Consider the following 27,854-nt stretch of genomic DNA (forward strand, 5'->3'; position numbering starts at 1 on the left):
CACCGCATGTATTTCGGACGTCAATCACGCCTCTTCGTGTTTTTGTCTCACTTGAAGTTTGTACGAAGTAAGCTTGATCCAGATCCTTCTGTGTGTATGTAAGGAGAAGGGCGGCATTTGGTTTGAAGGCATTTTTCCCTGACCTTTATTTTGTCATCTTCTATCCAAAATGGAAGAGATTTGCTCACGTGGGAAGAGGACCCAAGGAGGAGCTGAGTGTTACAGCCTTCTTCTGGATAAATTTATCTTGTTGACGTACAAAATCGGCCCTTCATGGACGAATAGGGTTGTTCATAGTCAAGGTACGGAATACTGATGTGGAATTCAGATCCCATATCCGATCCAAGTGTGCCTTGATGGGAGTCTTGAGACAAACACGTAAGGATCTATCGACGGAATCAGGAACATGAGTGTTCCTAAATCCCCTTTGGAGGCAGAATCCAGCCTTGCTCGTCTCAGCTGGTTGCCTCTGTGCAAATTTTGATGATGTGTCGTCGTAGCGGATGTATCATCTGCTTGGGATATGGCCGGTAATGGATCTCGTTGGGTATAGATATAAAATAAATATTGGATAGCATCTCTCTATAGTAGGTCAAGAACATACCAACGTTGGTCGTTAGCACTAATTTACAACTCGACTAAATCACGATTTGCACTCTAAACAAGAATGGATCAAGCATTCTATACTGCTTTCAGTTGCCTCTTTTTAGGCTTACTAATTGCTCCGTCAATTTTCACCCGACATGGGACTAGATGGGACATGAATAAGCCTATCACTTGGCAATTCATGCAAGGTCTCCTCTCGGCTGCTAAAAAGCGCATTAATTCATGGCTATTTCTTTTCAGGGGGCCATCTATGATCCAAGAGGAATATGACAAAGTCAGACCACTCTAACGCTACTTATCTTACAATACAACATGGGAATCTAATGAGAATTTTAGTCTAATGGATCTCCATTTTGGATCCAAGCTCCCGAGAATCGCTATTTGGTAGTGTCATCATGGGATCATATCAAAGAGATCGATGCAGCTCCGGAAGATGTTCTGTCCCTTCAGGCCGCAGCCAAAGAGATCTTGCAGCCACGATACACAATGCAAAACTTCAATTGGTTTGATAAGAAGGGTGTAGATGGAACGCCACTCGTGAGGACACTTAGAACGCTACTCACGAACCACCTCCCTGATATCTTACCTGATGCTCGGCGGTCTATGTCTGCACTCTTCGATGGTATCCTTGAGTCACACTCGATGGTAAACGGTAAGATGCCGGAGATCTGATGTTGATCGTCATTAAGGTATATTGCTGACACACTGCGAAGGATCGTACACAACTCCGCTATTCCCCATGGTGATTGAGGCTATCGCACTCACAAATGCAGCTGCTTTCTTCGGAAAGGGCCTAGGTGCGTAGGATTAAACAGTGTGAACGAACTCACTGTTAACTATCTATTCAACAGCTTGTAACAAAGTGTTCATGAGCGCCGCCATGAATTTCATCGAGCAGACGCTTATAACAGCAGAAGTCGTACGAGTGCTTCCCAGCGCCATCGCACCGTAAGAGAATAGATCACATATCAACATATATTCGCTGGAGCATTTCTAATCCTGATTAATTAGCTTCATTGGAAACCTTCTAGCAAAAAAGCTAGGCGCTGGTAAACTTATTTACGATGCATTAATACCTATTGCGGAGGAACGGCTGGAAGAGAAAGCGCGAAAAAGTCTTGGACAACCCGTTCCTGAGCATGTGAGTTCTGCTTGTTTAGATCACTGATACACAAACCGTTATGTTTTATTGACTAATAGGCACAATAGCATGACTGCGTCCAATGGGTTATGGAATGTTCGCCTCGATCAAAACCCTGGTCTGCAGACCGAATAGTTCATGAGTTAATGGCGCTATGGTTTGGGTCAGTTCATATAACATCAACGGTAAGAGAATGCCCGGTGTATGTAATGCTTCATGCTATGTGTTAAAGCTAATTGCAAACTCGAGCCAGACTGTTTGCTTCGCACTTCATCATCTTTGTATTCACTCCGAGTATATTGAGCCCTTGCGAAACGAAATTGAAAGCATCGGGTGGGCAAATTTCGAAAAATCGGGAGGTAAAGCTTTTCCACTGCTTGACAGCTTCATGAAGGAATCTGCCCGAGTGAATCCGGTAGAGTCGGGTAAGCTTTGCAATCAAATACCTTCCATATGGCGCGGAAGTAGAACAGAAAATGACAGCTATCTCAGTGAGCTCTCGTCGCATGGCTCTGAAACCATTCGAGCTATCTGACGGCTCCAGAATCGAGCCTGGCGAATGGATCTGTACAGCTCCTCGAGGCATGATGGCAGATGCACGCTATTATGCGGATCCGCAAAAGTTCCAAGGCTTTCGCTTTGTTGATCCGGATTTGCTCGACAAGAAGCTTTCTGGAATCTCTGGCGATGGCGTTCCACAAGAAACGCCATCCAAATTTACCGACATTACCGACTGGCAGCTTTGGGGTACAGGGCGTTCGGCGTGGTGAGCAGCGATTTGACTCTGAATTCAAAACTACAGGACCAACACTGACAACTAACGGTGTGCTAGCCCTGGTCGGTTTTACGCGACCGCTGTCATGAAGACTCTCCTTGCATTGTTCATTACCAAGTACGACATGCAGCTCGAAGATCCCAAGGCTGCCCGATACTTTGCATGGCGCACCTTTATTTATCCCTTTGCAAGCACTAAGGTTGTACTCCGCCCTCGTTCTGCTGTGTAACCTTTTTTTCTTTGTCCTGTTTCTTTCTGTCTTTCTTTCTTTCTTTGTTTCTTTCCTTCTGTCTTTCTTTTTTTCGGAATACATATTCGCAGGGAATTTGACGGCTAGATGGTACGAGTATTGCAACTGCCTTGAGTGTTTTTACAGACTAGAATAGAGCCCAATCAAATCTTATAGACGTCGCATTCGTGAAACACTGATACACTGATCACATGGTTCTTTCGGTGCCGCATACCAGAAGGCGGAGTAAGTGACACAAAATGGTTGGCTCGAGTGAAACATTTGTCTAGTGCCCAAAGGATGCGATGATCCTCCATTGACGGGCCAACAACACATGCGCCGTTTGCGTGTACGCTGCACATGTCAGCCCGCCCTTTGTGAGACAGTGCAGGCTTCAGTTGTTTTTTTAAATTATCGACGCTTTTTCTCCAGCCACAATCCTTCTCTTCTCTCTTCCATCCACGGATTTCTACCATCTTAGTGACGTGGGTAGGACAATATTCCCATCATCCATTCTGATCGACAATATCATACGCACATAATGTTCGAACACTTTGAGTTACGGCACATTATGCCGCTCTTGGTCGCATCTGCCACGACGTTCGGTGGCCTCTGGCCTTTCTGGTCGCCGAAAAACGCCATGCTCGAGTTTGGTCTGCCCGAGAGCATTGCCGACTCCCCTGCTGCACAGCCTGTCATGGTGCTTTGCAGCGCACGCACCACCGCTCTCGGCATGCTCATGTTTATCTTCTACCAACAGGAGAAACTTGCAGCTGTGGATACCGTTATGGCTGTTATGGGTGCCTACCTGGGCATCGTGGATGGTTACGTGTGCTGGAAGGAAGGAATGCCAGGCAAGGCTGTGTTTCGTTGTGTCTCGGGAATGGTCATCGCGGGATGGGGATTGATTGGGTTGACGGAAAGTGGCTTCTAGAGTGGCAAACGGGTATCTGAGAAGCTTCCGATGCCCCTGTCCAAAGTTTATCTGACACTTGGCGTAGCTTAATTACTCGACGGAATTGGGGGCTAGTAAATACAAAGGGCGCTGTCACACGACTAGCTCGCTCATCTCGCCGACATGCCATAGTACTAGATAGAGACTAACTCTCCGTGACATGAGACATGGATGAGAGATCGGCATCCATGTGGACTAGCACGTATGGCTGAGCCGTTGGAATGTCTCTGATAATGAAGAGGATCAGACGTTTCATTTCATTAAACCTTCCGCCAACATGCTCCGTAGACCGCGTGGGAAGTCTTAATTGTACAGACTAGATTTCTTGAGAGAATACAAGGCACAATTATTGACATTTTCTCTACCGTGTATAAAGAAGGGTGCAACAGACTGTGGCCAACGCGTAAACTCGGCCAAGTTAGCAGAGCATATGTTTCCGGCGGTTGAGCGAAAAAGCTGACCGCATTCTGAACTGTAACTATTCATGTCACAATTATTATTTACTCATAAATAAGGCCAACATCGGATGAGCTATTAGCTATTTGGCAGTTATCCATCTGTGCAGTATTATACGGCCTCAGATCGCAGAGTGTCTTCCGCATACCGTCAAAATGGGCGCCCCAGAAACAGCTGCAATATCGTCAGATACAGATGTACAATCTCAACAAGTTCAACCACAGCCAACAGAAAAAGATCGCGAAAACATTCAGGTTGATGAGTCGGTGGAATTCCAGCACTCGTGGAGACTGTGGTGTGTCTTTATTGTTCTTTGTCTACTATCATTCATCTCTGCCATTGATGCCACCATCGTCACCACTTCGCTGCCAACAATCACACGCGACATTGGCGGCAGCCAAGAATATGTTTGGGTCGTCAACTCATTCCTCTTCACGTCCACAGTTCCGCAGCCGCTTTTTGGCCAGATCTCGGACATCTTTGGCCGTCGAAATCCCATGATTGTCGCCATTGCCCTTTTCGGCCTTGGTAGTGGGCTTGCTGGTGGTGCTCAAAATCCTGGGATGCTCATAGCAGCTCGAACCATACAAGGCCTTGGTTCAGGCGGATTGTATGTACTTTCGGATATAATTGTATGCGACATGGTTCCTCCTCGTCACCGTGGCCCCTACCTGAGCGCCATCCTCTCGACGGCAGCTATCGGGACGACTATTGGGCCCATCATCGGCGGCGCACTGGCGCTGAAGAATTGGAGATGGATATTTTGGCTTAATCTACCAGCCGCAGCCATAGGATTGCTCGCTATTGTCCTTATCCTCAACGTCAAGTATACGCGCAGTCCGTCGTGGCGCCATGCCCTTTCTCGGGTTGACTTCCTGGGCAACATCATCTTTGTGCCATCCATGGTTAGCATATTCTTTGGTCTAATTATGGGCGGCACTCGTGGGTACCCTTGGAGTTCTTGGAAGATCATCGTACCTCTTATTCTCGGAGTCATTGGTTGGATCACATTCCATGTACACCAGGCCTCGCCAGTTTGTCGAGAACCAAGCATGCCCCCTCGACTGTTTAAACACCGCACATCATCCGGGGGGTTCATTATCATTTTTCTGGGAGCAATTATACTCCAGGCTATCAACTATTTCTTGCCTGTCTACTTTCAAGGAGTCAAGGGAGCCACGCCACTGATGTCAGGAGTTTATTTCCTAGCTTTTGCTCTGGCTATCATGCCTTTTGGCGGCATGGCCGGATTTTTCATGTCCAAGACCGGCCTTTATATACCTCTACATTGGTTGGGCTTTGCCCTCAGCGCCATCGGTGTCGGATTGTTCTCAACTTTGGATGAATCTTCTAGTCGAGCAGCGTGGATTGGCTACCAAGTCCTTGCTTCAGGTGGTACTGGAATTATCTTTACAGCCACGCTACCATCAACACTGGCAGCGCTCCCCGAGTCAGACGTGGCTGTTGCTACCGGCACCTATTCATTTGTGCGTTCATTCGGGCTGGTTTGGGGCGCTACTATGGCATCAATTGCCTTCAACGGCCAAATAAATACACATGCCGCTTCCATAAGTGACCAGGAAATACGCAACTTGCTTATAGACGGAGGTGCATACGCATATGCTGCTGTACAAAATGGCGGTATAGCCGAATTGCCAGACCCTACCCGAAGCCAGGTTATCGCCGTCTATGTGAAAGCTTTGAGAGTCGTGTGGTGGATTGTTACGGCTATCTCAGGCCTAGGCTTTTTAGCCACCTTTATTGAGAAACATGTTGAGCTTCGTAAGAGTCACTCGACAGAGTATGGGCTCTCAGAGGAGGATAGTGCAAGGGATGGGCGTCAGACTTTAGTTCCAGACGCAAGGGAAAGAGTATGACCACGGATTAAAAACGAGGACACCGGAAGACGGCGGAGAATAGAGTTTATATAATAGCAAAATGAAGAAATGCGTCCTGCTCAATGCTCCCAATTTGGGTAACCAGCGCGATGCCTCAGCCAAACTCCCAAATGAACTGCTGCCGAATCAATAGAGACGGCGGTTGGCTGCTGGTGATTTACGAACCTGGTGCTAGCGTTCCTCGCTGCTTGAAAGGTTAAATGCACGCTCTCTTTTCATTAGAACGGCATTTGATGGTATTAGGCGCCTTTGGGCACCATTGGCTCTAGGATTACGCCCGGGGTTGTAGAGTCCCAATTGAGTATTACATCCGATCGTATGTGATTTGATGACAGCTGAATCTTATGTAGAACGGTAATGTTTGGAGAGAAAAAGAGAAGTAGTCTCCAGCGACTTGCTTACAGGGTGATCTATCTTCAAATTCTACCCGCAGGCTTTCGTCATCTGTCATTAACAGCCTCGCAGCAGTGATTTCAGGGTCTATATTTGATAGGCTTTCAAAGATTCCATGTGACATTACTATATTTTCATTGGGCAATTTCTGTATGCATGTACGCCCATTATGGAGACTCGTCCTCGGTCATCGATGCGGCTCGATTCGACAAACGCGGAAGCTTGACGTTCTAAGATGTCCAGCGCACCACCGATATGATGCATTTAATCGTGTCATTTCAAAACGATTGGATGAACATTTATAGGCTCATGCACACTGTTGTAATACGTCATTCATCTCTGAGCCCGATATGGGGCGGCCATCGACATCTCAACGAGACACATTGCGGCTGACCGACGGGAGATTATTTTCTTGGTCCACGTATTCATCTCGAGCCCCTCTGCGTGATGGGAAACTAGAATGTCGTTCAAAAATTGGGCTTCGGGCATAACGTTCGCATGAGACATTGTGTAGCGGCTAGAGACTTGTCCTGCGGCTCGTGTGTAATGTGACTGCTTCCCACAATCTCGGGATCAACAACACTGCTGTCAACCCCATCTATTTCCTGCAGTCTACATATCAGTCCACGTTGTACCTAATATTAGCTTGAAAGCGGAATCGAGTTGAAGACTCAAAGACATGCTGAGAGTAGAAAATTGGTCCACATAGCCTTTTCATCCATAATATTTATAGAGGCATAGGTTTCTACTCGAGTTTCAATACACCGCAAGGGCACATTTTTTATTCGGCCAAGTCAGTCACGATGAGCCAACCACAATATACCCATGAAGATTACACTATTGGTTGGGTCTGCGCATTACCGAATGAGCAAGCAGCCGCATTATTCATGCTGGACGAGAGGCATGAAGACCTCGTCAACCCTTCAAACGATCAGAATGCATATACCCTCGGAAGCATCGGGAAGCACAAAGTTGTTATCGCTGGCCTACCTAAGGGAAGGTGTGGCAATAACAGCTCAGCAACAGTCGCAACCCGAATGATATCTACTTTCCCAAACATTAGAGTCGGCCTAATGGTTGGAATTGGTGGAGGTATTCCAGAGAAGGCTCGGCTCGGCGATGTGGTCATTAGCTGCCCAAGTGGCACAGAGCCGGGTGTCGTCCAGTGGGATATGGGTAAAGCAGAACAAGGTGGCCAATTCAAGAGAACTGGGTCACTGGCGCCTCCACCAACTGCTTTGCTCACAGCCTTGGGAAAGTTTGAAGCCGATCAAATTACATCGAGGGCGAAGATGCTTGGCTATCTGAATGGTTTAAAGAGTATGCCCACCGTCCCAAGAAGTTTTTTGAAGTCAGATTCTCTCAAAGACGTCTTGTTCGACTCCACATATGCCCATGTGGAAGGAGAAGACTGCAGTCGATGCGATGAGAAGATGTTGGTCCAGAGAAAGACAAGAGAAGATGACATGGTGATCCATTGTGGTCTCATTGCATCAGGCAACCAAGTGATCAAGGATGCAGTTCTTCGAGATAAACTGTATCAGATGTTTGACAAGAATGTCTTGTGTGTTGAGATGGAAGCTGCGGGCTTGATGAATGACTTTCCTTGCATTGTTATTCGAGGGATCTGTGACTACGCCGACTCCCACAAGGATGATAAGTGGCAAGATCATGCCGCAGCCGTTGCAGCAGCATGTGCAAAGGCATTCCTAGCGGTAGTCCCAGCGAGTGAGGTGGATAAACTTCAGCGAGTCCAAGGTATGTTACATTGAGGGAGATCTTTGGTTGGATTACACATGTAACTCATCTCTTCTTCTAGTGTCAATTACCCCGAGTGTTCTTCAAGGCGCAAGGTCTTTGGTCGCAGGATGGTGGGGAGACAAGCAAAATACCCTCTCTATACCAGGTATGCCAATACCCTACTGGGTCCAACCCTTGCTCCAATTAACGATGTCATAGCTGCAAGTTCGCCTACTAGTGAGCCTGAAGATACTAAGAAAGACGAGATCCAGAAGACTCCAGCACTTGGAACGGTTCCATCAACAGATTCAAGCGTTTCGTCAACGGATACAGGTGTTTCGTCAACGGATACAAATGCGGACTCCATATCTACAGAGCCTAGCTCTGGTTCGAAGTCAAGAGAAGCCAGCCCGGACAGGAGTGTACCTACGCAAACACATCTAGAATCATTGCTCCAAGAAGCTCCGGCACTACTAACAAAGATGGTCCAAGGAGGACAAGTTGAAAGCGCGCTAGATGCCTTAATTGAGAGTCTGAACAATCTCAGAACCTCTCAAAGAGGCATAAGCACGCCGCAAAATGTTGTACCGCCGAATGTTGTGCCACCAAAGGCTGTGTCGCAAGGCCCTGACTGGAACATTTATCCACAAACGCCGCCTATGTCGCCACAAAACACCACTTGGACTGTCAGTGCAAATAACGGTTACGTTCAAGATACTCACAGGCCTGGTTCAAGAAATAGCACTTATATTGCAGCACAACCACCACGAAGCCAATCGTGGACTCCTAGCGGAGACAACGGTTATGTGCAAGATCCTCGCGGCTACGGCTCAAGAAGAGGCAGCTACGTCACAGCACAGCCTTGGCCTACATACGACTACGGAAATGTGTCTCCCTCCATCTATCATTCCCAAGCCGATTTTGGTAATCCAAGTTTCATCAGGAGCCAGACATACCCCAGTGACCCCCGCTTCAACCAACCTTCAGCCTACCAAACAACACCATATCCAGACTATGGACGCAACATATACGATGTTGATCGTAGGGTATTACAACCGAATTACTACCCAAAGGCACCATCGTGGCCTCCAAATTCTCAAAACAATTCGGTACGAGATGGTTATTACGAGGGTACCCGCCAACAGGAATACAACGCTCGAATGAACGTACCAGGATATGCCTCAGATGTTAGGGCCAACAGTCCTCAATTTACAGAACCTCAGAGACAGACGAGGTACTCAGAGTTACCTACGAATAATGATATAACCCAGCAATGGGACAGTGCCAATCTCAATGCAGGTCAAGGGTATCCTACTATGAACCGTCCAGGTATAAGCCCAAGCCGACAGAACGAGATTCTTAGTGGAGGATTATTCTCGCAGATTCAAAAAGGGGATGCCGCCGCTGTGAGAAGACTTTTGGAGCAAGGCGCTGACATTGAGAAGACTAATGGCGAAGGGCTTACTCCGCTCTGGTGTGCAGTACAACTTGGGAAATGCGACGTGATCCAAGTACTTCTTGATAAGAAAGCGGATACTGAGTCGCTTAATATTCGCGGTCAAAATGTTTTGGAGTGGGCTGTGGAAAATAAGCAGCAGGAAATCATCTACATGCTACTGCCATGAAGTTGTATTTCAATTGTGTTGGGAACTTGGATATGGGTACATATGTAGTTGGGCTGATCGGGCAGTTTTTAAAAGCAAAATATGTAACGAATAAACTAAAATTCACTACCTAATGCGGGCTGCCATAACAGGATCATACACCACTGAACATCTAATCATATTGAGATCAATATTGATCTAGTTGAGATGAGTCTCAGACTGCTGGCAGGTGAATAAACACAGTGGCGTCAAAAGGTCAGGTCCAATTACTGCGATAGGCATGGTGTGAGGCTCTTGTCAACCGTAGATTTGTTCCTTATGAGGCTAAAGCGTCATTCCTAAAAGCAAGGCGAGCATGGAAGTGGCCGGCGCTAAACCATTCCCTCCAATTATGGATTCTTTTTATGAGTTAGAGTTTAATATATCGACGTATGTTGAGAGATGGCTTGAGTATTGCCTTGGAAAGTGAAGCCTATGGAGGTATTTCCCTCATGTTTAGCCATGTTTGGCTCATGCTGTGCCTCGTAGCTGAGAATTGAATGCAGTACCATGAAGCACGAGTGGTGTAATCAAGGTACAAGTAGCTAATATACACCTAGCATTTATATAAGGTGACGAATTCTCCGATCGTGTCTACCTGCAGAAAGAATATTAATATTAGGATTCGGCTGCAGCCGAACCAGCCATACCCCTCCATTAAAATGTAAAATAAATGCACGTACAGGCAGCGTCCTATTAACCTTTTATGCGGACGAAAAATGTGCTCTAAATCTCTCGGCCATCGTTATCACAAATATTAGCATTAGGCTTTTGTCAGACATCGTAGTATCAAATGATATTTTACATTTTCTATCCGCTAAAAAGTCAAATGAGGGGTAGAGGCATAGAATTCTATCATTTGCATTCGATAGGCAGTCAATCGCGTTCAAGCCGGTGAGAGCTAGAGCAGGCAGCCTTGCAGTGCATCGTTACACAAAGAGCTGGCAGTACCTGAATGGTTCAATACTGCCTCGTGGGGCTATTTCTTAGACAATATGCTCCAAGTTGACTCGTATTCGACAAAGGATTTGTTCAATTAGCTTGCGTTCGCGTCACCGAGACTTTCAGCCACATGAGTCAGTTTGTTTGCAGACTGAAGTATTCCTGCCCAAGGGGGCCGAGGGCTGCCAAATTGTAACACAGAGGTGCCATCGATGTGCATATCAATTGTGTCCCTGCTGACATGGTACTGCCCCTCGACTTGATAACTCTCATAGCTGCCTTGGACATTCTTTGGGATTGCTCGTATGCCACATGCAAGCCATAGCATCGCTCACAGAATGCAGTTTGTTAACCGTATGTATCCGACACTTCGCCCCTACTGGCCAATTTATGTATGTACATAGGCTGCAAGCACATACTTTACAAACTTTGGCACTGTCTTGGTATTCGCTCGCATGACCTTTGATACGTGTACTTTCAATGCTTCCCCCGCGTCAACCACCTTCAGCCTCATCTGATTCAGGAGACACCTCCAAGGGAACGTCTCCGGCAACATCGCTCTCGGATGACCAGCAGCAGCAAGACGAGAGCGACGATTCAATGTCTCGACCAAATCGCCGAAGACGCGAAGGCACAAAGGAGAAGATACTCTCCGAGGTGAGGGGGTTGGTAGGACTGAAAGAAGTCAAAGAGCAGTTTGACAATATTGAGAGCTGCATTCGCATTTGCCACCTCCAGCAAACAAATCCCAGAGCAGAACGATGGCATGCTGTTTTCCAGGGAAATCCAGGGACGGGTAAGTCTCTGCTTATTGTTCTAGCTTCTAGCAGAAAAGGATGTTGACGCTACTATGGAAGGGAAAACCACCGTTGCTCGACTATATGCGAAATTTCTGCGATGCATGCACATCGTCAAATCGCGAACATATAAAGAGACCTCTGGAGCACAACTCGTGTGTATGGGACCGAAAGAAGTCAAAGAACTATTTGAATCACCCGGTGCCAACCCGCTTCAAAGTTTGCTGGGTGGCAGAGCTCCCCAGCGGCCAGCGCCGCGCGGCAATCATTCCGACGACGATGACGATGATGAAGACGATGATCCAGCGTCATTTAAACGCACCAGCTCTTCACTTGAACCAGGCTGTCTATCGGACGGAGGAGTTTTGTTTGTGGATGAAGCATACCAACTCACCGCTCCACATGCACCAAGTTCCGGACGTCAAGTTCTCGATATCATTCTTACAGAGATCGAGAACAATATTGGCAATCTGGTTGTCATATTTGCGGGATACAAAGAGGAGCTTGAATCGTTTTTCGGACACAATCCAGGACTGCAAAGTCGAATACCACATACATTTCATTTCAAAGACTTCACCGACCAAGAATTGCTACATATCCTCGCCAATCGGATTCAGAAAAAATACAATAGTAAGATGAATGCTGAAGATGGAATCTATGGAAAGTTCATGAGGATAGCTATCCGTCGACTAGCTAGCAGCCGAGGGAAGAAAGGATTTGGCAACGCTCGTGCTGTGGAAAACGTCTTACTCAAAATATGGGAGCGACAAGCTAAGCGACTATCGAAGTATAAGAATCTAGCACAAGGCCATGTTTTTACATTTACGAAAGAAGATATACTTGGGCCAGATCCTGAGGACGTGAGACGTACAAGCTTAGCTTGGGCCAAACTTAATCAGCTTACCGGACTGAAGGAAGTCAAAGAGTCTATTAACAACATGTTCGAGGCGCTTGTGGTGAACTACAGACGAGAAATGGCCGAACTAGCACCGTTAATCTTCTCACTGAATAGGATCTTTGTTGGCTCACCAGGCACAGGCAAAACAAGTGTTGCCAAGTTGTACGGCCAGATATTGGTTGACTTGGGCTTACTTAGTAATGGCGAAGGTAGGTATAAGCATCGCCTCTGCTACGCTGCCTCATTATTTAATGGCTCTCAGATATGGTTAACACATTTTGATAGTGGTTACCAAGAATCCCGCCGATTTTATCGGAGAGGCTGTCGGGAAATCAGAAGCAAACACCAAATCTATCCTGGCTGCTACGGTCGGCAAAGTCCTCATCATCGACGAAGCTTATATGTTAGATCCAGGAGAGTCATCCAATCGCAGTGATTCATACAGGGCCTCTGTACTTGATACACTGGTTGCTGAAGTGCAAAGTGTACCCGGAGAAGATCGCTGTGTAATTCTCCTCGGGTATGAAGATAGACTAAAAGAGATGTTTCGCAACGCCAACCCGGGCCTCTCCGGGAGATTTGCCGCAGATAAACCATTTCGGTTCGAAGATTTCACCCCAGAACAACTTTGGGATATCTTAAATAAGAAATTAGCCGCTCGAAACTTACAGGCAACGAAAGAAGGATTGGTGACGGCGATGGATGTCTTGAATCGAGCCCGAATGCGCCAAGGCTTTAGCAATGGAAGAGAAGTGGATAATATTCTCTCTTCAGCAATGGAGAACCACTTACAAAGGCAGTCGAAGACAAATGGATCTAACTATGGGCATGATATGATCCTAAGTCCGGAGGATTTTGATCCAGACTACGGCCGAGCAAAATATGCGGCAACCAATTGCCGGGCCACCCTACAAAATCAGGTATCAAATTCCATCATCAATCAATTAGAGGAATACCAGCGATTACTCAATATTAATAAACTACGAGGGGCTGGCGCTGCTTCTCTTGTCCCAACCTCATTCGTCTTTAAGGGACCGGCAGGTGCGTTACACGGCTACCCTCATTTATGCAACCCATGAGTTCATTCAGCAGCTCATAGATAGATGAAAAGAGGAGACGCTAACCTATACATAACCACAGGTACTGGAAAGACGACAGTTGCTCGATATATGGGCACTTTATTATACGACCTAGGGCTCATTGCCACCAAGACATTCGTCGAGTGCTCTGCGTCAGACTTCATTGGCGAGCACGTCGGCCATACAGCTCCCAAGACCAGAGCGCAATTTGAAAAGGGCCTAGGAGGAGTACTATTTATCGACCATGCCCATCAACTTAACCAAGGCGGATATGGTACCGAAGCGATCAATGAGTTCGTCCGTCTTCTTCAGAAGCACAGCGGGAAAATTGTCATCATTCTAGCGGGCCCCTCTGAGGAGATCGAATCACTCATGGCAAAAGCGCAAGGGCTCGATAGCTCCTTTTTTAAGGAAATATTCTTCCAAAAGCTCACGGCCCAAGAATGCATGGCTTTCCTCAGGAGAATACTTAGTGAAAATGGAATCAACGACTGTTTCTCCTCCAATCAGGCGGTCCACCACATTTTCACAAACCAGTTCGAAATACTGTCAAATTTGACACATTGGAAGAACGCCAGCGATGTGAAGTCATTGTCGCAGTGGATGGTCATGGATGCTCTGACGAATTGGATCCCTCAAGGACAAGGCAGCATAGGGCCCAGTCTCTCAATCACGCAAGCAAATGTTCACATCCAGAAAATGTTTGAGAAGAAGGCAGCTATGCAAATGAGCGACCCTAACAATATAGTGGACATATTCCACCAAACTGACTCTGCTCATATGACGAACAGTTTCCACATGTCAGAGAACAAGTCTGAGGCTAAATGTGAGGCCAAGTGTGAGGCCACTTTCAATACACAAGCTGTACACGCAGCCACAGACATGAGAGTTTCGGTAGACATGGAAAAGACAGCACATGTGGCCTATGATGAGCAGTGGGACAAAGTCAAATCTGTACAAGAAGCTCTGAAGCATATTGGTCAATGCGAGGCGGGTTTTGACTGGGTTAGAGAAGGAAGCGGCTACAGGTGCAAGGGCGGAAGCCATTATGTGACTGACGCGCAGATACAATCTTATTCCTCATGATGTTATATATTGGTTCTGGTTGAGGTATTGTCCATTCATTTATGTACTACAGCACTCGATAGTTCTCGGAATTTGACATATTCCCCCACAGAAGTTTATTCATTCAACTATTTACTTATACCGTCCATGTACGGAGTACAGAAATTGCAGATCATAGCGTATCATCCTATTGCCAAGAGCAAATAAAGCGTCTACTGAGCGGCGCAGAAAGCCTGGACAGCTGGGAACGCTTGGTCTATAACAAAACATGTCAGCATATTTCCCCTTTAAAACACTTCTATCCGCTTCGTCCGCCAAGTGGAAATTGGTAAACTTACTCGTTGCCACATCTTCGCCACAAGCAGCAACAACACAAGGAGCGCCGGCCGCAGAAACAGCGCTTATGCTAGGGCAAGCGCAGGCAAAGTCGGTAGCTGCGCAAGAGGTCTGAGAGCTAATAGCATCTTCAATGCAAGGAATAGCACAAGCAGGAACGCCGTTGATGGTTTGGCCGTAGACGACAGCAGCAAAGGTAGCGAGAACAAGAGTGAACTGCATTTTGAAGATTGTAGAAGCTCGAAAGTACGAAGGTCTATTGGTATCTTGTGATAAGAAGCAGTTGAAGATGAGAAGCGTGGCCCGATGGATTATTCCAAGCAAAAAGAAAAACTTCAACGGCAAGAAGCTCTCCTTTATATAGTCCGTGAATGAGTAGAAACCGGAAGAAGAAGAAGCAGGCCCGCTCATCATGCACAGTTTCTTTCTCAGTCTTTCATATTTCGTATAGATTTTCCACCAGAATGTTTTGTTGATCCCACAAATGTAATCAACATGTAGATCTATTTCCTCATCTTGAAGTGCCGCGCCTAACATCCTGTGCCTGCATGCACCCCAGATGGACATCGTGATTGACGTAGCAAGGGCATGGAAGCTCCATTTCGTTTTTCCTTTCCAAAACAATTGCTTACTGTCAGCAAATGAACCCATATGTAATCTACGTGACATTGAATCTTGCGGTGAATCGTACCCTGGGTAGATGAGTCATTTGGTCATCGGGTCGTCGGTGATGAATAGTATACTACGATCTGAAGAATATCCAATCTCTAGCACCAACTTCAGACCGCATACATACCGGTGCGCTTACCCTATCGAATAGGAAGCAAAACGACTGGACGTTTTGCATTTCCTCATGGAATATTGATCAATCTTCCAGACATCGCATAGGCCCGATGACCGAGTCACAACTTTGGTTAAGAAATAATGCTTTTTAATACAACATCATCAATAGTGACATCGTATAGTAAGGACGTTATACCAAGTTCCTAGCAAAGGCTCATCGGCTTGGTACCAAGTTGTTTTAGGGTACAGCTGGTCTTTGGACGACGAATCCAAATAGGGTTATAAGTAGCAACGCCATTGAAATTAGACTCGGTACATGTAGTCACGGTGCCAGCATCAGGGATTTCGGGGATCCTCAACTACCAGCATATTAGGCACCAGTAACGTCCCCTCCATGAAATGGCAAATGGAAGTTACCAAATTAGTCACTTCTAACCAATATTCTGCACAGCAATGACAGGGAAAAATTGACAGGCCGTTTCGTGGGGTATACTGGCAATGAGTCGTCCTTAGAGCGGCCCACTACGGCCCGTCGCTCGACCGAGGCACGCGAGGATGAAGCATCTAATGAACCAAGAGCGTATTACGTGTAAGTCCCCGTTCACGATTGTACAGTAATGAGCTTTTAGAGGCTGCCGTGACGTCTTTTTCGAGATTGGGCATATCTGCTTTATCCCTTTGACAAAACAAAGTACACAGCTCCACCTAAACTGAATATGCAAGTCTGGCTGACCCTCCACTCCTCAGTCGAAGTCTTACCAATATGGTGATCTCCATCTTTCTCCAGACATGATATGGACAAATACAGTAACGTCGATGGCCCGATGTTTCTGTAAAAATACGCTTTTAAGCACACCATATTTACCAGCAGGTCCCTAACCGAGCCTCCTGGGCTCATATGTAACCGGAGTTCCGGGACATTCTAACCCCTGACTGCATGATATGGATCTACCGGCATAGTGACGGTTACATTCGCCATAAGCATGCATGAAACTCCATCACCAACCCTTGTTGCCCACAGAATAAGTATTGTGGGAGTCACGATGAATAGAAAGAGCCCAGCGCAATACTTTTCACATCTTTCGTATTATTTATAAACATTCCACTTCTTCGCCCTGAGACTTTACTTGAGGCCAACCACCTCGTAGTTCCAATTGCAAGTAGCGTTGGAGCTCTGAGCTGATACTTGCTTCGTGCCCGTGGCCGAGGCAACCACAGAACCGGCACTGTTCACAACCTGTATAAATTGTCCACTCCCAACGCTCAGCCCAGGAACAGCGCCATAGTTAAGGCCAGCAGAACCCGCAAAGCTGCCAATTTGCTTGTTATTGCTAAACACTTTGATTGTGTATCCATTTGATGGCAATAAGACAGCATAGTTAACTGTGTCTTGGCCCTGCTGGTAGTTCTGAATAGATGGCGAACAGCTGGCGCTCTTGAGCAACGTGCGATACCACAACGAACCGACGGGCGTCGATCCGGGAGGCAAAATTTGGCTGCCACTGGTTGCACCAGATTTGTATGCCTTGATGAAAGGTGTCACAAGTTGCTGCCATCCAGTGTGGTCGAAGCCATTGGCATAGTCACCAATGGTTGAACCTGCAATCTGCTCCTGGAAGAAGTTTCCGATATAATGGCCTTCTCCTGCGTCGTTCCATGTGATTAGTTCCGCAAGATCTGGCTTCAGTGCCAGTACCTGCTCAAACCGCTGCGGTAGATTGACTTCACCGATGCGATACCAGTCTTGGCCTGAGCCAAGATACTTGAACTGGAAACTAGACACAGCTATAGAAGTGGCGGGATATTAGCGACTGTATTAAGGAAGAAGAGCGGTTAATATAGGAGATTTAGGGGCCTCTCACGCATCATGAATACTTTTTTCGCAGCTTGTGCCTGTTGGAGAAGATTTTGGTCATCGCTGCTAGAAACGTTGGAAATGGTGGTACCTGGAGCGGGCCACGCCGACTCCCAACTAAAGGCGCCATCAACAACGGGATAATTCGAGAAGAAATTATTCGGCCACCCGCTCCAGTCGCCAAAATTGGGAACGAAGTATGGGTTGATGCCTTGGGAGGTGAGAGGCTGCTGAAATCCTGACACCCAGTCGGAATTCGAAATGTAGCCACCATCATAGGTGCTGACAAACGGTCGACCAGAGATGGTGTAATACGACGGACGAGAAATATAGTTGCGCAGAAAAGACGGTATCTGCGAGGGTGTAATAGCACGCCAGCTCATGTCAAACGAAATAAAGAGCTTGAAACCGTTCTGATCTGCCGCATCGAATAGATATCCCAAAGCATCCAGTGCCCAAGAAGACGTGATGTCGTGCGTATTTAGCGCAAAAGCGTCGAAGCCTACCGCCTTTGCATCTTGAACATCTTGAATCGCTTCTGCTTGAGTCATAGTTCCAACCATGTAGTGTGCGAATCTGTGGAATACGGGGCCGCGGTATTAGCATCAAGAAATTAAGTTTACTGGTCTATTGAAAGAGCGTCTTCACTTACACCGCTCTCGGGACTATGCTTCCTGTTGGTCCACTTGATACAGTTGACTTTGTAGAAGTGGATTTAATCGTTGTCTGAGAAACTGAAGTACTAGACTTTGTTGTTTGAGAGACCGAGGTGGTGGATTTTGTTGAAGACACCGATGTGACAGGAGTTCCTGTTCCTTTGCTGACCTATGTCACATTTATAGATTAATATCATGAAACCATCACAATGTTCAGACCTCTTACTAATGAAGCAGTAGAGTATCCAGATGGAACCGTAGTGCCACAAATACCGGCTACAGATCCCCCATTCTGAAATGCTCCAGTCAGACCGACTTCGCAACAGAATCCGTTTCCGAAACTTCCTGTCCATAAGGACCAGGCTGGACTCGCGCAACTGGGTGCGCCTTCGACGCTGCCTCTACAATTGCTTGCTGCTCACATAGATTCACCATCAGCTCACTGTTGTAAACTTCTTTTGCATAATACTCACTTGTAGGACAGCAAGCCTCCACTTCGCCATTCCCGGTCGCTTGACAATGCGACGTTGAAGGACAACAGGACCCGTTTCCGCATGACTGGGTATCGGAAGGGCACGACCCCGATTGCAAGGACCAACCTTGGCTGGCAACAGCCCGGAGTTGAAGAGGCGACAAGGCGGCCGACAGGACCGGAGACGAAACAACTCCGACAACAACGAGGGAAGTTAACGCCCTCATGGTTGCTAATATGCGGCAGATGCCAGAGAATCCGAGGAATCTACAGTGCAGAGTTTACAAGAGTCACCAGATGTTTTGGGTTACATTTATACTACCCACGCAGATATTCAAGGCGTATATATACATATCTTCAACTTCTTCTCGCTTGCTGAAGGCTGAATGTCGTAGCTCCCGGCAAAATATCTCTGGAAAAAAAGGCGAAGAGCGAGGTCCGCTTTGTGAGTTAACCTCAATTTGCTATAGCGACCATAACAACGACAAGCAGCTTCCCAAAATCTTGCATTTGCATATTCTTACCCTGGTGATAAAGTCTTGGTATCAGTCTCCATTGGAAACTATTTGACGAGAACGCGCAGAAGAACCCTGGCCGGCTTCACCCCGCATTCTCATTTCTCCACGCGGGAATCGGCCCGTGTTCGTTGCTAATAAATGTCCCGTGATTCTAGTTCCGGGCAAACACGGAGTTGTGCCTTATTCTGGCTTCTGCTCTTACGATTCTTCACTGTTTGCCCATTCTGTGTGATATAGCGTTAATTGTTGTTTATGTAAACTGTGGTATAGCATTGAGGTAAGAAAGTTGACTTCGGTTGAGAGACAAGCAACTCGATTCTAAAATATTCTGCTGCATATTCGTACATGTTCCAGATGAAGTATTGAGGAGCATGATTTCTGAAGTGCTACCCCTGCAAGCCAAACACGATGTAACAGCATGCCTCCGAAAGGTATAAGTTTATGCAGAAGCGGCCCTATCAACGCCCAGCCGAGCACACTGATCGAGCGACGGTGATTGAAATGTCTTAAGCGAACTAGGCCTGGTTTTGCATGCAGTCAGCCAATGTTACTGCCTGAATTTATTTGGAAAAGATTTTGGTGAGCTTCAAAGTTCAACATATCAAAAATGCACTATCCATCTGCCCCATATTGTAAAGAAATCCTTATGATATTGCGCCTATCTGACTAATTCATATACCCGAGATCCAAATCCAAATCAAACACATGTGAAAAGAGTGCGTAGCTCATAACAAAACAATCATCTGTGCCTTTAATAGCCGTTTACTCCTGGAAGGTGCCCTTCAGAGGCAGATCGTCATCATACTTGCCCTCCTCCTTCTTCATGTGCTTGTCAAAGCTCTGAGTAGACATCTGCACCTTGTCAAACAGAACCCTATCCAATACCGGCGCGGCGGGTGGCAGCTTGCCCTTTGCACGAGCGGCATCTGCATCCTTGGCATAGTTGTGGAGTGCCAAGCTCGATGCGATCTGGAAGGCGTTCCTGATCTGTCGACCGTTCCAGCAGCCCGTGGAGCGCGCCAGATCCTCGTAGTGCTTGTTGGCAAACTCGATGATCTCGTCGTCCTTGATAGCAAGTGGCGGCTCGCCCGTCATCTTCTGTCGCTCAGACTCCATCACCTTAAGCTTGGCAATGTTGAGGCGGAAGATCTCAGTTGTCTGAGTCTTGTCGAGAGGCGGGTAGTACAGGGACAGGTGGATACGAGACTTGAAGGCCTCGTCGATGGTTCCCACACGGTTGGTTGTCAGGAAGAGGAGACCGTTGTAGTACTCAAGCACACGAAGGAACACGGACACGAGAGCGTTTCGGGTCATATCCAGCTTGGATCGCTGTGACAGGAAAACATCGGCCTCGTCAAGCAGGAGCACGCAGTCCCACAAGTGGGCAAGGCGGAAGACGTTCTTCAGACGGGACTCAACTTCGTGAGGTGACAGACCGAGATCACCGCAGGTAATGACGAACAGCGGCTTCTTGTTCTCCATGGCTACAGCCTCAGCCGTTGCAGTCTTACCCACACCAGGCACACCGTGCAAGAGGACCACAAGACCACGACCCTTGCCGGCGATCAGATCCTGTCCAGGTCCCTCCGTTGAAGCATCGACATATCGTCTCTCAAGCTGCTTCTTTCGGAAATGAGACATGACAAGACTGCGGACCACATCCTTGTAGTCGCTGTGAATTCGCAGGTTCTCAAACACACCGGCCTCGCGTCGAATAGGCTTGAGGAGGTTCAAGTCAACCGGCATGAAGCGACGTTCACGCAGAGCATAAGCGAACATACGCTTGGGGAGCAGCACCAAGTCTTCGTCGCGCAGCTTCAGAGCCTGGGCATTTGCCTCAAAGTTGCGAGATCCCCTAAGGCGGTTACGCAGGAATGTATCAACAGTGAGATTGTCGCGGCGCTGGCGGCTCTCAACACCATCGGCCTTCTGGATAATCTCCTTCTGCACATATGACCTGTTCTGGCGGCCACCATCGAACCATTTCTGGATCGGCATCTCATCCTCTGCAATCTCGCAACGCGTAGCCTTGCTAACGGCGAGCTGGTGGAAATCAGGTCGCCAGTTGGGCATCTTCTGGTAGGCCTCGGTCAGGTCAACAATGACATCACTCTCCACGAACTCTGGGTGGCGCATCTTCTCGTAGTACTCGTTGTCCAGAATCTCCTGTTCGGGCTCCGTACGGTGAGAAGGAGGGTTTCTGGTAAGCGTCCAGGCATTGTACTGCTGGTGGCGGTCTTCCAAGAGATGCAAGAACCTGCGACCCTGGTCTTTCAGACCCTCGATGAGCTCCTCATGCCCAGGCTGGTAGCGCATGGGGTAGCACGGCAGCGATTCAATAGAACGCTCACCAGCGAAGGCCTCGATCTCGAACTTGTTCTTCACAGCACCAAAAGTGGTGCCATCGTGGTCAATGTAGTAAGCCGAGATCTTGAACTTAGTCTGGTCATCGATATCATCGAACTCATCGAAGAAGCCCCAGCCGTTCTTGGGATAGGAAGTCTCGGGCTGAGGGGCCTGAATCTTGTAGATTCGCCAAACCTCATGGTATCGGCCGCCGGCCTCGACAGCTGCAGGCATGTGGATGAGGTCACCGACTCGGAAGAGCGACCACAGGTCATCAAACTTGACCTTCTCGGCGGTGCTGCCCTCGAAGCGCGCATAGAGGGGCATGATTTCCTCGTCAATGAACTTGACGTAGGCTCGCATGTCCCTCAGAGCCTCGGGGCTATCCATGACACTGTCAAAGTCTTCGTCGACGTTGGAATCGACGGAAGCAAGCGATTCAGTGTCATCCTTATCCTCATCCTCACCATCCTCGCCGTCGGTCTTGGCTTCCGTGTCAGTGTCATCTTTGTTGATGACCTCGACGATAACCTCGGGCTCATCGCTGGCAGCAGTATCGGCAGCATCAGAGTCCTGCTCCTCGAGTTCTTCATAGTCGGCCCACTTCTCCTCCAGCGTGGAAAGAATCTCTCGCATCTTGGGTTGAAAGTATACGAGGGCCTTGAAGGGCCGCATGAAGGTGCGAGGAGTTGATCTGGATTCTGTATCGTTGAGGAATGATGTCAGGTGTCCCAGAATGGGCTGTGACTGCACACGAATCCGCTGGATCTCAGTGTCGGACGAGAGAAGTTCATTTCTCTTCAGAAGCTTCGCCTTGTCGAGGGGGTCGATCTTCTTCTTGCGGTCAAGATGGGTGTCGTAGAGGCTGTACCAGCTCTTGCGTACTCGAGCTGTCTCTTCGCTGCGGCGCATCGCGCGCTCACGTCTAATCTGACCCTGAAGTCCGGGGCCAGCCACAAGGACTTCAACGGCATAGTCAGGCTCATCCTCGGCCTGGAAGCGGTTTTTGAAATTTTCGAAGTTCACTTTTCTAACCTCGGGAACCTTGGGGCGCCACTTGGCAGCAACACGGCGACGATCCGCGAGGATTCGCTCCCGGCGCTCTGCTTCTTCTTGCATAGCAATCAAGTCAAGATCATGAGGGCCGTAGGGGCGTACTGAACGGCCGCCAGTACCAGTTCCGTTGCCATTGCCATTGCCGTTACCGCCAAAGCGGCCGCCACGGCGATGAGGAATTGTCTTCCTGGTGGTCTGCTTTGTGCGAGCCATTGTGGATTGTTTTTAATTGGCTTGAAATAAGAAAAACAAAGACAAAGTGTAAGTGAAGCCTGCTGGGTATGATGTTGAGTGAGTTGTTGTGATGAGGCTTGTTCTGCAAAAGAATTGGCTTCTTAGAGGAATGATGGTATATTAATATTTCCAGCTTTAACAACAAAATTGCTAGACTACTCATCAAAATGCAAATTAAGAGCCTCTTCGTAGTTGTAATCGAGATCGTGACTCACGCCGCAGCTCGCTAGGCACCTGCGACGCAGCCACCGTGAGCATGGACGAGGATCCGCAGCCAATAGACCTGCATGAGTCTTGCAACGATTGCCAGGCAACCATCGACTAATATTTTAGGTCTGTTTCCTACAGATGAAAAACGACTCGTTCTTTGAGTTATCAGCTTGATAAGCTGTTACTTCACACCGTAGGAAACAAGACAAGGATTATTAAACCCTAGCTATAATGGGAGCTTGCATATGAACAAGTTCGTGAGGGTGGTCTCGGGATTTCGCCAGTTCTTGCCGATCTAGTATTCATCTCTAACCCCACAAGAGCTCTACGGAAGTTATTGAGATTGGTGTTCCCTTGAACGTGCTTGGATCGTCCTCCATGTATCTCTCTATCACGTATATGGACTGTCTGGAGAGGAGCTGAAAAGAGAGATCGTCTGATAATCCTTTCACAGCCACTTAGAGGAGGCAGCCCGGGCTCAAATTCACGGTTCTCTTGCAGAGATAAACCCTCATTCTAAACCAATTGAGGAGAGTGATATACTCTACATCAATAATACCATCCACTCATGATGGCCATATTCGTGGTGGCTCCATCTCATGTCGGTACTGAAAAGGCAGCATAAGGCAGCACACACACCACTGAGAACGCTAAGAACTCACCGTACTGTGCCGGATCACTCGTGCGAGACTCCAGGAACGGGGTTGACGGGATCCCTCCCCCTATCCTAGCATCAACAATTAGGCTTCAACGTCCGTGCGTGAGGCTCTTTGGGGGGTTTCCCTCTTGATGCTGGTGTGCCTTGTCAACAAATCATGTTGATGGCTTAGACACACAGCCACACCATCCCCACACTCGTGCCTAGACTGGATCTCCACGGCACTTGAGAAGCCAATCGGGGCAAGATGCTCACATGCAAAATCCACGTTGAAAAGTAAACATTATCTTGTGTCATGCAAGCACGGTTTCATTGGCACAACATCGAAGTCCTACATAAATGCTCGTTCCATGTCCCCCTTGTTGAGATCCTGATGCCTGCCTGTTATCAACATGCGGGGTCTTCAATGTTGCTATGCCCGACCCACATATAAGAGCCTCAAAGAATTACAGGGGTACGGAGAAGAAGAGCGCGAACCATACGATTCCAAAGTCATCAAGGAAGAGATCATATCTCTCTCTTCAATCGATGTGATATGATGCTATGCCACCTAAGATAAGAGTTTGCTCGGTACTGATGAGACAGTGGTGAATTGCCAGTGTGTTCTCAAGCATTCATGTGAGTAGCTTTGCTGTGCATCTTCCCCTGTTTCAATGGGGGTCAGTCAGTCTCTTCACATCTTAACGTCTCAATTACTTTGATGAAATATCAATTCAGGAGTTCCAGTCCATTTTTCGCACTCGCCGCTTAAATACTTCTCTCAATCGTATAAATTTCACTTAAAGACCACACCCGAATGTTTGTCAGCAATGGTACGATGACTTATGTTATTGTTGCTGGCTACCAGAATTACAACAATTCAAGTAACGGAAGCACGCAGCTCAGCAAAAAATTACGATGATAGGTGAGTCTAAAAATATAATACATTTATAAATACATTTAGAGCCATGATCAAAAGACTGCTTTTTTTGGTCACCACACCCGATGAAACTAAGAAAAGTTCAGTCTTTAAATCGAACAGCCAACCATTCTTCAGTTATCAGCCTCAAGATGAAGTATGTACATATAACACCCCGACGCATTAAATTCTATTTCACCAGCACCTACTTTGATTTAATTACGAATAGCCTCGGTCAACTTCCGTTTATTTATTTAAGCAATCACATTCGCAGTTGGGTACCGGCCTGGCAAGTCATCCGGGGTATCATGAGTTCCATTAATGCTATGTAGTAAAAAGAATAACGCCAAATCTAGGCTTCTAAGTCTATGCCGAACAAAGGAAAGAAACACCCCTCTCATCTCCCCTTTTTATTAAAGAAAATAAGCCCAGTAAAATAAAAAGAAGAAAGAAAAAAGCCCAAGGGAAGATTCTGCCACTTAATTTATGCCAAAGCGCAGCATTGCGATGCATGTCATATCAAAACGTCGTAACTCATAACTCTTTAGTCGTAAACAGATGCTTTTGACCATTTGGAACTGGCTCGGATTCGTTTTCCATACTTGTAAAAGAAGAACGGTACAGGGATCAGCAACGCAGCAAATCCGCCAGTAATACTGGAGCCTGGTCCGACGCCAATGTTGTGGAACAAAGGTCCGACAACCAGCGGGAAGGCACCAGCAAAGCATGATCGAAGGAAAGTGTTCGCCGCTACAGCTGATGCGGCGTAAGCCTGGAATGTATCTACCAGGTAGTTGAGCGCAGCTTGGAAGATGGTGAAGAAACCCGTGCCCAACATGACGAGACCGATACAAGGGACGATCCAATGGATGTCACGTTGCGGTCCAGTCCAGCCCATCAAGAACTGTCCGCCACTAAACAGGATGGAGCCAACCATCATGGGTGGTAAACGCTTTTCGGGAACTGCTCGGTTGCCAGCGGCATGATATGCCTTGTTATACAAGAGTTGGTTGTATACATTAGCACCACATCCAAAAATAGCTCCGAGGAAGATGCATGTAAAAGGTAACGTAGCGACCAGGGGGCCCCATCCACGAATTTCATGGAAGATAATGGGAATGCCGCCTAGTTGCATGTACAAAATGCCGTAGCAGAAACTGGCGTAGAGGGCGACGAGGAAGCAAATGGGTGTCAGGAGCAACTGCACCGGGCGAACCAAGAATTTCTTGCACAGGTCCTTGACATTGACATCCCATTCCTCGAATTTGGCGTGCAAAGCCCAGTTTCCGCTCTCATGGCGCAGCCGACGCGCCTTGTATACAAGAAGTTTTGGGGGGTAGCTTTCGTCGATGAAGATGACGGCAATCAGGAGGAAAACAGCCTGGAGTATTCCTGTAAGATATTCGGTCCAGCGCCAGCCCAAGAATGACTGCTCCGTCACAGCAGCAGAGACAATAGGACCTAGATTCAATGTTAGTGAGACCAAATTTTCAACGTGTAGCGATTACTGATCTTGCTTACCCAAAGAAGGGCCACCGACGACAGCCATTGCGTAGCCAGCCATGGCAATGCCTCTGTATGCTGGAGAAAACAGGTCACCCAGTACACCGCCCGTGTTCGTAACAGGTGCGGATGAGAAGAAGGCTCCCCAGAACCGAGTCAGCATGATAGTTTGAAGGTCTTTGGCCGTAGCAGTTGCGAAACTGAAGCAGATGGCAACAAACATGGGAGCCATGACAGCAATACGGCGACCATAGACTTCACTCAGTGGTGCCCATAGTAAGGGGCCAACACCGAAGCCGAAGAGGAATAACGTGGTTCCCAGTGTTGCAACCTGTGTTCCAACGTGGAATTCTTTGGCGACCTGTTGCGTACCAGCAGAGTATGCTGATGAAGCCCAAGTCGCTGTCATAGTAACAAGGCCATAGAGCGCCGTGGTAAGCACCTTTTTGTGCGTGGGCCAGTTGAGAGGGTGATAGGGGTCATCAGGGCCATCGAAGTCGACAATCTCGTCCTCTGTTGTCGGGATATGCGCAAGGGGATGTGTAAACCGAATATCGGGTCGCGAACGAATACGCGACAATACTGTGTCTCGCCGGGACAGGGTACGATCTAATGCAGTGGCTCTTGCATCTTCAGGTCGAGTTCGGATCTTGCTAGCCTGAGATGTATTGGTCCGGATCTCTTGGAGAGCGGGTCGGTGACCATCAAGGTCGTCTTGCTTTTCTCTGTCATCTAGACTGTGAATGCTGGTTCCGCTCTCTTCATTTGGGCTTTCGTCAAAGGCAGCTGTATCACTGGTTTGGGACTGTGAATGTCCAAGGACTTGATCTTCTTTGTCTGCCATATTGAGGATCGTAGCACGTGAGGTTCGTTCAATTGAAAAACGAACTCAAGCATCGCTAGCGCATCTTCAATCCCGGATCCATCATCGTGGGAGCGGGAGCATCCATTTATATAACTACCGGTACGAAAATCCCTAATCGAAAAGACAGCCGAAAGCCGGGAGAAAATTTCCACAATATTCGACCGCTAATCGTCGACCGCTAAATCTACAAACTTCAAGGCCAACAATGGGCGAAGAAAAACATGATCCCAGTCGCCTTCGATATCTGCCGTCGCTATTTCCGATCCACACCCGGCTAAGTCTGCCGATTGATTGTTAGGGGGGCTGCAGCTGACGTCAAAGGCCGACTTGATTTCAACAAAGCCCGGAGAAAAACGTAAAAGCGAGCCGAGGACGGAGCCGATGCCAAGGTATTCTTAGCAGTTCCTTAGTCATGGGTGGGTTTATTCAGTTAGAAGCCGACTTGACCATGCTTATTCGGCTACTTGCCGTGATAACGCAGACTTTGAGGTCTCTTTGTTCCTGAGTTGTGACAAATCTTCCAAAGAAGGAAAGTAGAATACGACGACGAGTCAGAAATGGCGCTGACAGGGGTAACGTTCAAATTGAATTCTGCCGTGCCTTTGCGATATCCAACCATGGACTTTGGCATTGCGGCTATCAAGCCCAGTGCTCACAACCAAATGCTTATGCACGACGATCAACGGAGCGCAGAGTAACAGCCGAAGAATCTTCTTATCGATCAAAATAGTGGAGACTGATCTTACAGTACAACCCCTTGGATCATCCCGCTTATTACTCGCTTCTTTCGGTTTGGTCGTTTGCCAAACACTCGAAACTTGATTTGCTGCTGACTTGGATGTGCAGA

The 27,854-nt window shown here is 47.6% G+C and overlaps 9 protein-coding genes across 9 annotated transcripts; 5 read left to right on the forward strand and 4 right to left on the reverse strand.

The window, feature by feature from the left end:
* Window positions 1-856: 856 nt before the first annotated feature.
* T069G_03524 (cytochrome p450 domain-containing protein) lies at window positions 857-2,751 on the forward strand (the record flags this gene model as incomplete). The annotated part of the gene is made up of 9 exons (XM_056170734.1): window positions 857-880; window positions 943-1,258; window positions 1,320-1,403; window positions 1,458-1,554; window positions 1,618-1,747; window positions 1,816-1,932; window positions 2,001-2,172; window positions 2,240-2,513; window positions 2,580-2,751. The coding sequence occupies 9 exons, from the start codon at window positions 857-859 to the stop codon at window positions 2,749-2,751; spliced, it is 1,386 nt and encodes a 461-aa protein (XP_056031626.1).
* A 541-nt stretch (window positions 2,752-3,292) lies between these two features.
* Window positions 3,293-3,685, forward strand: T069G_03525 (uncharacterized protein; the record flags this gene model as incomplete). Its single annotated transcript, XM_056170735.1, has 1 exon — window positions 3,293-3,685. One exon carries the CDS (start codon window positions 3,293-3,295, stop codon window positions 3,683-3,685), a length of 393 nt encoding a protein of 130 aa, XP_056031627.1.
* Window positions 3,686-4,317: 632 nt separating this feature from the next.
* T069G_03526 (major facilitator superfamily domain-containing protein) lies at window positions 4,318-6,039 on the forward strand (the record flags this gene model as incomplete). Its single annotated transcript, XM_056170736.1, has 2 exons — window positions 4,318-5,136; window positions 5,188-6,039. The coding sequence occupies 2 exons, from the start codon at window positions 4,318-4,320 to the stop codon at window positions 6,037-6,039; spliced, it is 1,671 nt and encodes a 556-aa protein (XP_056031628.1).
* A 1,217-nt stretch (window positions 6,040-7,256) lies between these two features.
* T069G_03527 (phosphorylase superfamily domain-containing protein) lies at window positions 7,257-9,818 on the forward strand (the record flags this gene model as incomplete). The annotated part of the gene is made up of 4 exons (XM_056170737.1): window positions 7,257-7,644; window positions 7,702-8,211; window positions 8,273-8,359; window positions 8,413-9,818. 4 exons carry the CDS (start codon window positions 7,257-7,259, stop codon window positions 9,816-9,818), a joined length of 2,391 nt encoding a protein of 796 aa, XP_056031629.1.
* A 1,440-nt stretch (window positions 9,819-11,258) lies between these two features.
* Window positions 11,259-14,638, forward strand: T069G_03528 (ATPase family associated with various cellular activities (AAA) domain-containing protein; the record flags this gene model as incomplete). Its single annotated transcript, XM_056170738.1, has 4 exons — window positions 11,259-11,574; window positions 11,636-12,682; window positions 12,759-13,514; window positions 13,614-14,638. 4 exons carry the CDS (start codon window positions 11,259-11,261, stop codon window positions 14,636-14,638), a joined length of 3,144 nt encoding a protein of 1,047 aa, XP_056031630.1.
* Window positions 14,639-14,829: 191 nt separating this feature from the next.
* Window positions 14,830-15,175, reverse strand: T069G_03529 (CFEM domain-containing protein; the record flags this gene model as incomplete). The annotated part of the gene is made up of 2 exons (XM_056170739.1): window positions 14,830-14,873; window positions 14,956-15,175. The coding sequence occupies 2 exons, from the start codon at window positions 15,173-15,175 to the stop codon at window positions 14,830-14,832; spliced, it is 264 nt and encodes an 87-aa protein (XP_056031631.1).
* Window positions 15,176-16,859: 1,684 nt separating this feature from the next.
* T069G_03530 (glycosyl hydrolase family 71 domain-containing protein) lies at window positions 16,860-18,946 on the reverse strand (the record flags this gene model as incomplete). The annotated part of the gene is made up of 5 exons (XM_056170740.1): window positions 16,860-17,521; window positions 17,599-18,167; window positions 18,244-18,416; window positions 18,474-18,661; window positions 18,721-18,946. The coding sequence occupies 5 exons, from the start codon at window positions 18,944-18,946 to the stop codon at window positions 16,860-16,862; spliced, it is 1,818 nt and encodes a 605-aa protein (XP_056031632.1).
* Window positions 18,947-19,999: 1,053 nt separating this feature from the next.
* Window positions 20,000-22,852, reverse strand: T069G_03531 (ATPase family associated with various cellular activities (AAA) domain-containing protein; the record flags this gene model as incomplete). Its single annotated transcript, XM_056170741.1, has 3 exons — window positions 20,000-20,302; window positions 20,357-21,360; window positions 21,421-22,852. 3 exons carry the CDS (start codon window positions 22,850-22,852, stop codon window positions 20,000-20,002), a joined length of 2,739 nt encoding a protein of 912 aa, XP_056031633.1.
* Window positions 22,853-25,183: 2,331 nt separating this feature from the next.
* On the reverse strand, window positions 25,184-26,986 carry T069G_03532 (major facilitator superfamily domain-containing protein; the record flags this gene model as incomplete). The annotated part of the gene is made up of 3 exons (XM_056170742.1): window positions 25,184-26,100; window positions 26,161-26,751; window positions 26,797-26,986. The coding sequence occupies 3 exons, from the start codon at window positions 26,984-26,986 to the stop codon at window positions 25,184-25,186; spliced, it is 1,698 nt and encodes a 565-aa protein (XP_056031634.1).
* Window positions 26,987-27,854: the final 868 nt, after the last annotated feature.

This window comes from Trichoderma breve, chromosome 2 (genome assembly GCF_028502605.1).
Source record: "Trichoderma breve strain T069 chromosome 2, whole genome shotgun sequence".
NCBI classification, from domain to species: Eukaryota; Fungi; Ascomycota; class Sordariomycetes; order Hypocreales; family Hypocreaceae; genus Trichoderma; species Trichoderma breve.